Source organism: Mastomys coucha, unplaced genomic scaffold (genome assembly GCF_008632895.1).
Source record: "Mastomys coucha isolate ucsf_1 unplaced genomic scaffold, UCSF_Mcou_1 pScaffold15, whole genome shotgun sequence".
Classification (NCBI taxonomy): Eukaryota; Metazoa; Chordata; class Mammalia; order Rodentia; family Muridae; genus Mastomys; species Mastomys coucha.
Window position 1 is genome coordinate 97,527,575 of NW_022196897.1, and position 9,974 is coordinate 97,537,548.

The window sequence follows — 9,974 nt, forward strand, 5'->3', positions numbered from 1 at the left end:
AAAAAAAATGGTGTCATCAGCCAAAACAGAGAACATTAGAAGATAAACAGGTTTGGGAGAAAAGGCTTTTAAAGTTTCTTGAAATAGTTGGTGCTCTATAAATAGGGTTTAGTAGTGCAGAGGCTTCCAGTTATCATTTTATAATAATTCCACTTACTGTTTTTATCCCTCCAGGTTTTTCCTCATGTGTTACCTCTTTGTGAACTTGGCTTGTGCCTTGCAAACATTACTGCGAACCCCCAACTGGAGGCCTCGATTCCGCTACTATCACTGGTGAGTCTTCATCTTCCTCCTCATCTTTCTGGAAATCTAGGATAGGCTGGGTTCTCAGTACACTTTTAATTGGCCAGCCACTCCATATTATTTTGATGTTCACTTGTTGCTGGAATCCTTCTTTCCTACTCTTTCATAGCTGTTATGTATCACTTTATAATAACAGCTGCAGAAACATACAGTGCTTTTATGGTTCATATATACCTTCCCTTTGCACATCTACCTTTCTGTTCTCTCTTAGCTGAGCACTGGATTTCATCTTCTCATCAGTTTTCATTCTCACACTGTTAACTAAGGGTGTGAGCTGTGCAGTTAGGTAACCGAAGTCCTTAATTCACCTTCACTACTTACTAGTCCTGTAATCTGCGTGAAAGCATGTAGCCTCCTAAAATCTTACTTTACTAATTCATAACAGGGAGTAATACTGCTAACGTGCACATTAATATAGTGCTGGTACATAGTAAAGCTCTCGGTGAAAAGCTATGGCGCTGTCATAAAGTTTTCCCAGTCCTGGAGGAGCCATTTATGTCTTTTTGTTTCTTTCTGTTTTTGGGGGTGGGAGGTAGATTGTTCTAGGTTTTGGCTGGTTAGTTTTTGGATTTTCATGTTTTTATTTGTTTGGTTTTTGTTTGGCTTTGTTTTGTTTTGTTTGAGACAGGTTCTCTGTGTTGCCCTGGCTGTCCTGGAACTCACTCTGTAGACCAGGCTGGCCTTAAACTCAGAGATCCCCCTGCCTCTGCCCCCCAAGTGCTGGAATTAAAGGCGTGCGCCACCACCGCCCAGCCGTCATCTGTCTCACTGTTTCCCTGTGATCATGTGATCGTGTGGATTTTCATGTTCAGGGCTGTTCCTGCTGCTGAGCTCTTATTTTCTAACTTCCTTTACTCCTCTGGCTTCACTTACAAAAATGGCCAATGATGGGACACTTATGTGGCAAAATATATACCTACAACTGGTTTTAACACTTTTCATCCTCCTTCTAGCTTTAACATTAGCTAAAAGTTTGTGGTGAGCATTTTTAGTGTTATATTTTAGTCTCCAAAGTAAAACAACTTCTATTTACACTTGAACATTCACCATAGAGCTAGAAAGAATTCATTAATTAATTGGGCTTCAGTAATACTTTATCTACATAATTTATTTGCTCAAAACAGTCACTACCAGTTTCTCTTTAACTGCTACTAAAGGCTAATAGCTTTTCATCACTGGATTTGACAGTTAAGGGAAATTAAATTTATTCATAAAAATGTTAGGAATACTTACAAGATAAATATTTAATATCACATTTCAGATTCCTGATGGTATTCCACATAAGTACTAATTGTCCTTGAGGCTGATAGCACGGTAGCACCCCTCTTCATAGTTCATGATTGACCAGAAACAGGAAGGCATAGGCTTTACCCAACATGGGATGGCATGAAGGCTCAGTGAGAGATGGCCTGCCTACATGAACAAGGCATTGGGTTTGAGCCACAGCACCAGAAGGAAGAAAAGAAACAGTAAGAGTTATTGCTACAGCAAACATATGAGGAGTTTTTTTCTAATAACAATTTTCATTATATTTAACACAAGTTCTGTCTGTAATTAACTGGAAATTAATATGTATTAACATTAACACTTGCTGGGCAGTGGTGGCATACGCCTTTAATCCCTGTACTTGGGAGGCAGAGGCAGGTGGATTTCTGAGTTCGAGGCCAGCCTGGTTCCAGGAACAGCCAGGATAAACAGGAATGAGTTCCAGGACAGCCAGGGCTACACAGAGAAACTCTGTCTTGAAAACAAAGAAAACAAACAAGCAAAAAAACAAAAACATTAACACTTATGTATCAACATATTATAGTATATATTACAACATATTAATATGATATATATTAATACATTATATTGGGTATGTAATTTATAATATAATTTTAATTTGGTAATATAATTAGTAATATATTTTATATAATTGTGCATTGTATGCTATATTAATTATATATAAATATATAATATATAACATACATTGATACATTGATATCTATAGCATACATATATCTGTATAAACGATCCCCACCATAGTCTAGGAAGCACCACTCAAACTGGTGTCTTTCCTTGCTGCTTAAAACACTTCTTGATTTACATTTTTGATTTTCATTTTCCAGGGCCCTCTCCTTCATGGGAATGAGTATCTGTCTAGCTCTGATGTTCATTTCTTCTTGGTATTATGCCATTGTAGCTATGGTAATAGCTGGCATGATCTACAAGTATATTGAGTACCAAGGGTAAGTTTGAATTTTACCTCATCACTGATGAAAAGGGCAATCAAGAATGGCTGTTTTGGCCATGCATGGTATCACAGTAGACAGGAAGCTAAAGCAGGAAGATTGCAAATACAAAGCAACCTGGGCTACATATCAAGAGTCTTCCTCACCAAAATGGAAAAAAAAAATGCTGGGCTGGAGATATGATGATGGCCAAGTGGCTAGAAGCCCTTACTACTCCTCCACAGGACCATAGTTTGGTTCCCAGAATTCATCTGGCAGCTTTCAACCCACATGTAACTCCAGCCCCAGAGCATCTGATACCTGTTTTGATCTCTAGAAACACATGAGCATCCATGAGGATATCCACACATATACATAATTAACTTTTTAAAAGTATAACCCAAATGTAAACAGCTTAGCTGTTTCAAGCAGGAATCGTCTGAAATACAATTAATCCTGAATAGTGTTGAAATAATCAAAGCCTCAAACAACCTCCAAAAGTGGGAATAAGTTATATTCTGACTCAGATTACTTTGGCTTTACTTTCCATTATTTTCAAAATCACAATTACAAGTAATTTCCTAATCTGAATTGCTGTTCCAAATAGTTGCTTTTGAATAGATCCACATGGGTAAGTGAGTAACGCCGGCCTGTATTGTGGACCATCTGTAAGGTGGTGCATCTCACAGTAGGTCCCTCATGCTAAGGGACAACAGATAAACCACAACTATGAGGTTTAATCTTCTACCTTGTACTTACTTTACTGTTAGATTTAAAAAATTCTGGGTTTTATTTTTTGAACTTCTGCTCACTATAATGTAAACTGACTATCTGACTATCCCTCTTTTTTCTTTTTCTCCCAAGGGCTGAGAAAGAATGGGGCGATGGTATCCGTGGGCTGTCGCTTAGTGCAGCCCGCTTTGCTTTGCTCCGTCTAGAGGAAGGACCTCCTCACACTAAAAACTGGAGGTAAAGCAATCACAAAGCAGAGCTTAGTAGTGTTTGCCCATAGTTAACACACACAGCTCGTACGCTCTTGATCACCAGATAAAGAAATTATGTGGCTCGAGGAAGTGCTGTCAAGTTTTGAACTATCCTCTAACCTTGCTGCCTTACTTACTGTTATATATTTATTGTTGTTATTCTGTGAATATTGGTCAGTTTTAGATAATACTGAGAACATTCGAAATAACCGAGAACCCCCATCTTACTGTTCCACTGATCCATTCTTCCGTCAAAGTTTACTGCTTTGTAAGGACCTCCTGAGGTAAAGAATGAAGGTGCCATCTGGTTCCCACACCCACATACCTTCTGTCTCACCTCTTCACAGGCCTCAGTTGCTTGTACTGCTGAAGCTGGATGAAGATTTACACGTCAAGCACCCTCGCCTCCTCACCTTTGCCTCCCAGCTCAAGGCAGGAAAGGGACTCACTATTGTGGGCTCTGTCATTGTGGGGAACTTCCTGGAGAACTATGGTGACGCTCTAGCGGCAGAGCAGGTGAGGAGCACTGTCTCTGGGTCTGTGCTTCCCAAGCCTTTGTGCTCTCCGGGCTTAGAGGCCAGCATTGCTCTCAGGAGAAGGGTAGTGATTCTCTCCCCAGATGCTAAGCCTTTTATGTTATCGTATAAGAGAAGCTGAAAAATCCTTTTATTCCTACTTACTTAAAAAATGCTTTTCTGAGCTTGACATGGTAGTGCATGCCTTTAATCCCAGCACTCAGAAGATAAGTAGATCTCTGAGTTCAAGGCCAGCCTGGTCTTTGCAGAAAGCACCAGGACTATATAGACAGACCCTGGCTCACAAGACAAAGGAAACAAAAGCTTTTCTGTATGTACCCTTGACAACAGATTTCCTAGGACACCATAGAGGACAATAAAGCATTTGAATGGTGTAATAGATGAAAAAATCAGTTTAAAAGAATGTATTTATATAAAGTGTTTGCTGACCTACTTTGAACATAAGGTTCAGTAATATTTTTAAAAGATTTATCAATGATTATCACAAAGCTAAGTTCAAACAAACAGGAAGGTCTCAAATTTCTATGTTACACCTTTCCCTGTGTAACCTAGGCCTCTAACTTAGTGCTGACTTTTGAATAATCATATGCTCTCAAACAGAAGCCAGCTACAGACATGAATACAGATGATCCAGACAAAGTAAAAGTAAACAAAACAAAGATGACACTTCACTGAAAACATTTAACTTCTTGAAGTTTTCTGTAGAGATAGAGTCTTATGTAGAATTTGGGGAGAGATGGAAATACAGAAGCTACACAGAATGATGAGTTTAAAAAGTCTAGGGTAAAGCAGTTGAAGTTTTGTATTTTTTTCAGACCATTAAGCACCTAATGGAGGCAGAAAAGGTAAAAGGATTCTGTCAGTTGGTGGTGGCTGCCAAGCTGAAAGAGGGCATTTCACACCTCATCCAGTCCTGTGGCCTTGGAGGCATGAAGCACAACACAGTGGTGATGGGCTGGCCCAATGGCTGGCGTCAAAGTGAAGATGCTCGTGCTTGGAAGACTTTCATTGGTACAGTGTCCTGTATTAACCTGAGGGCCCAAAAGAGGGATTAGATTAAATCTTCCACCCTAACCCCTGTCCTAAAGTAGAGACCATGCCACAAAACATCCTGTTAGACCGCCACCTAGAAACTAATAACCTCATGTTAACCTGCCTGCTTCATCTTTACATTTATGTTCACAAAGTATTGATTTATGTCAAGTCTCAACTGTCATTTTCAGTTGTCATTCTTCATTCTGATGACCCCCACAGGAACTAGATTCTTTCATTAGACTCTGACAGATTTATGCATTAAATATGTAGTATAAAGCATCCCTAATTACCTAATCATGGTTCCCCATTCAATCAGTAGCTCCCCACACTTCAGTCAATGACCCCTGCTTCTTAAGTGTAATGTATTATGTCAATAGGATGCTTTATTCAAAGAAATATCAATGGGTATTAACCTTCCTTTCTTGAAATGGTTGGAAGCAAAGTCCAGAGATTGTTTGCATATCCCAATTTGCTCTTCTCTCCACAGGTACAGTTCGAGTGACAACTGCTGCCCATCTAGCCCTGCTGGTGGCTAAAAATGTCTCCTTCTTTCCCAGCAATGTGGAACAGTTTCCTGAGGGCAACATTGATGTGTGGTGGATTGTGCATGATGGGGGCATGCTCATGCTATTACCATTCCTGCTGAAACAGCACAAGGTATTCTGGACCACTTCTTTACTTCTTGCTGTAGTGGTGGGACTTAATCTGAAGAGACTGGGCTTATTCTTGGCTCTCCCATAACCCCAGCTCCAACCTTATGAGAAGTAGAATGTGTTTAAGGTTTTATTTTTTTAATTTTCCTTTTTGCTATATTTTATACCAATCCATCTTAAGTGAATTCCTACAAGCCTACTAAAATTTCTGTATAACAGTGTTTGGAAAAAACAAAAAACAGAAAAACCAAATACAATAGTACATCAGTTTCAGGTACAGTCCTGGCTGTTCTGGAACTTACTCTGTAGATCAGGTTGCCCTTGAACTCAGAGATCCATCTGCCTTTGCCTCCTGCTTCCTGGGATTAAAGATATGTGCCACCATACCTGGATCTTTATTAAATTTGTAATGGTATCATTGCTGTGTTGTTTGAATAAAGCACTTAGCATACCCTGAGTGAGGATATGTTTTTCCCTCCCCATATGAAGCCAGCAGCTATTCTGCAGTGGGCAGCAGTTTGGTGTCCTCTAAATCAATTTTGACATAATTATCTGTAGGTAGCACTCTATCCATTGTAGATTGATGGTCTGTCTTACACTGTCTTCCTGCAAGCCCTGATTATTCTACCCATTTCTGACTTAGGGGGTTTACGTGCCTCCCTTCTTAGACAGTTAATTTACTGGACATGCTTACTGAATCCAAAGAAAACAGCTTGTTACATTTACTGGTTTATAATTTCAAAACATTACAAAAAATACAGATAAGGAGATAGACAGGGCATAGCGGCAAGAAGTTTGTGTACCCTTGCTGGCATGTACTGCTATCCAGGAACTATCATCTCATGCCCAGTTATCTAGAAGTTCCCTAAAGTTCAGTCTAGTAGGGTTTTTACAGAGGCTTTCGTACATAGGCCTAACTGACAAAAAACATCCACCATTGGTGGTCAACTCCACCCTCAGCCCTTTGTCCTTCCAAGGATTTTGCAAGCTATGTGCCAGAAGTCAGGGACAAAGACCAATTTCACAGTACTATATGAGCAGTTTTTCTTGGTAATGAAATTAAAAATTTAAAACCAGGAATGGTGAAATGTGCCAGTAATCCCACCACTCAGAAGGCCAGGCCAGGGTTTAGTGTTAACTTAGAAAGTATTTAATGTGTTGCTTAGTCAGTCTTATCAGGAAGCAAGGAACAAATACTTGATACAACAGCAAGGTCATTCTAGATATAAATGTCTCTTTTTAAGAAATCACTTTTTCCCTGCCACAGGCTGTCCAATCTGGGCCTCCCTCAACCCATGGGGAAACAGGGTCCTAGTCAGGTCGACAAGGCGTTGGCGAAGAAATGATGGCAGAGACAACATATGGAAGTGCAGGGTCTGAGTGTATTTCTTAAAAATGGCATCAGGCTTTTACAGTCATTACAAAAGAGAAATGAAAAATCTGGCAGCTCAGTAGTTGAGGTACATCTGAGGCCACCTGAAACTGGGTCTAAAGCAGCCACCTCTTCTGGACAGGCGCTGCACCCCTCCCTCCCTGGGGCCCGAGTGCCTGCGGACTACATGAGGCTCGAAGCTCAAATCTGAATGTATGAATAAATCCAAATCCAAGTCTAAGTCCTCCACAAAGTGAAAACCAGGCTTATATAGCATACAGAAAACAGGGCAAACGACAAAAGTCACGTAGGCAGGTGAAGGTTACATCAAGGTCAGTAAGATCAGGCGTCCAGGTGTGAAGCAGAAGAGCAGTGGTAGCCCCTTCCCGCTGGGCCTATCTTGGCAGTCCCAAGCTAATTCTCTGGGTCTGTTGGAAGCAAGCACCAGGAAATCCCAATATAGCAGTTCTTGAGAATGCTCTTAAGTGAGGGAAGCCCTTCAATTACTCTCTGGTATGTAAAGCAATTCTGTCTTCTGTGGGACTGCTCTGAGAATTCTAACTGTTTACAGTAGCAATAGTGCCTGACCTCTGTTCCTAACTCTGAGGACACCTTGTCTGATAAGGCAGTTTCCTTGTAAGAAATTCCAAGCTAACAACAGCTTGATAATAAATTAGGATATATTGGAACGTTGTGCTGGCCAGGGAACATTGCCCAATCTTAAGTTTTAGCCATTTACAAATCATTTCTTGGGGTACCTTTATGCCTGAATAAGAAGGCGTGTTGACGATTGGAAAGACTAACCTGGAACATGTCTGAGTTAAGAGATGCCAAGGACTGACTGAATACCGAGGAGGCACAAACTCTCTTTGAAGTCATAATGCCTCTGGTCCATGATCAGGCTTTCAACCCTGATACTGCAGACTTTACCAGAGTAGACGAATGGGTGTGGCATTTCCCTTCTTGCATCTAATTTTCCATGTACATATGGCATTGCATCAGGTTTGGCGAAAGTGCAGCATACGGATCTTCACAGTAGCCCAACTAGAAGACAACAGTATCCAAATGAAGAAGGACCTGGCCACCTTCCTGTATCACCTGCGCATTGAGGCAGAAGTGGAAGTGGTGGAGATGGTGAGTTTGAAATAGAAGAGACTAACACGCCCTAGCTTTCTTCCTAGTTAGTTCAGGAGATTACTTAGCTATAAATGTGTGCTTTAATCACCTAAGCCTAAGAAAACCCTAAATAACTGATCTAAGTAAGTAGAACATGAAAATGTTTGCAGTTGATTTATTTGCTTTCTTTTTAAAGCTTTACATTTTTATTACAGAGTAAGTGTGTATGTGTATGGGTCAGAGGGTGATATACAGGAGTCAGTTTTTTCTTCTGTCATGTGAATCTCTGGACCTAAATTTGGGCATCCGATGTGGCAGCAAGTGCCTTTACCCATAGAGTCATCTTCCTACTCCTGGGTTGCTTTTTGTTTGTTTTGTTATTTATTACACAGCTCTTACATAGGTCCCACATTCTTAGCAACTTAGTTTATTAATATTTAATTCGTGCTAAAAAGTCACACTAGCTTCGTGTGTTTTGTTTTAGGGAGTGAATAATGATTAGATCACAGAAAAAACTAAAAGCCTCTGTATTTAATCTGCATCTCCCAAACCATATGTTCTTATAACCAAAGACTGAACAAAGTAGGAGGGGAAGGTTGCTGCAGTGGCAGTTCTTCTGAATTAGGTCAGGTGTAAAAAATGGGGGAGGAGGGCTAGAGAGATGGCTCAGTGGAAAGAGCATTAGCTACTCTTCCAGAAGACCCAGGTTCAATTCCCAGCACCCACATGACAGCTCACAACTGTTTGTTGTAACTCCAGTTTGAGGGGATCTGACACCTTCATACAGACATACATATAGGCAAAACACCAATGCACACAAAATAAAACTAATAAATTTTTAGGAAATAAAAAAGTGTGTGATTAACTCTTCTTTGTGCCTACTTTGTGTGCTGTCTGTGGCAGCATGACAGTGACATATCTGCCTATACGTATGAGCGCACCCTGATGATGGAGCAGAGGTCCCAGATGCTTCGGCACATGCGGCTGTCCAAAACAGAACGAGACAGAGAGGTAAGACCTTGCTGAATTGACCTGATCCTGTTCTGTCAGTGATGTAAAAAGACACTTGCTTCTCATTTTTCTCAGTTTCTCCAGTATAACCTCCTGTCTTCAAAACATTTAAGCATGAGAAAAAGAATAGTAAAAAATAACTGTGTTTGACCTTCTCCAGGCACAACTAGTGAAAGATCGAAACTCAATGCTACGCTTAACTAGCATTGGCTCTGATGAGGATGAAGAGACAGAAACTTACCAAGAGAAGGTGCACATGACTTGGACCAAGGATAAATACATGGCATCCCGGGGGCAAAAGGTCAAGTCAATGGAAGGATTCCAGGACCTACTTAACATGCGTCCGTAAGTGTTTGCACTCACAAGCATATCCTATAGTACAGTATCCTAGACAGTGGTACATATGTGACTACCTGAACAGTCACAAAGCAGGGGTGTTTTCATCTTACCTAAATCAACTGTTATTGTCTACTAATGAAGATTAGTTCCCAACTTTAAACACTGTATACAAGCTAACCATATTTTTCTCCTCTACATATTTTACTTCTATATTATTTGTCTATTATTATAAAATAGGCAAACAGAATGAGAAGACCAGGCCAGCGAGATAATAGCTTTTTAGGTAAAGGTGCTTACTGCCAAGCCTTAGTACCTGAATTCAATCACCAGGACTCAACCTCTTGTAAATTGGTGGAAGAAGAACCAACTTCCCCAAAACCACCCTCCTACACACACTCACACACACACACACA

General features: G+C 40.4%; 1 protein-coding gene across 4 annotated transcripts in view; it reads left to right on the forward strand.

The window, feature by feature from the left end:
- Positions 1-9,974, forward strand: part of Slc12a6 (solute carrier family 12 member 6) — a 90,276-nt gene that overhangs the window by 74,965 nt on the left and 5,337 nt on the right. For all 4 annotated transcript variants that reach the window (XM_031371341.1, XM_031371342.1, XM_031371343.1 and 1 more), the window contains 9 exons: positions 175-273; positions 2,415-2,534; positions 3,381-3,485; positions 3,847-4,015; positions 4,851-5,046; positions 5,558-5,727; positions 8,098-8,229; positions 9,115-9,222; positions 9,383-9,567. In XM_031371341.1, the coding sequence (XP_031227201.1) occupies positions 175-273; positions 2,415-2,534; positions 3,381-3,485; positions 3,847-4,015; positions 4,851-5,046; positions 5,558-5,727; positions 8,098-8,229; positions 9,115-9,222; positions 9,383-9,567 (1,284 nt within the window). The remainder of the gene's footprint in view (positions 1-174; positions 274-2,414; positions 2,535-3,380; positions 3,486-3,846; positions 4,016-4,850; positions 5,047-5,557; positions 5,728-8,097; positions 8,230-9,114; positions 9,223-9,382; positions 9,568-9,974) is intronic.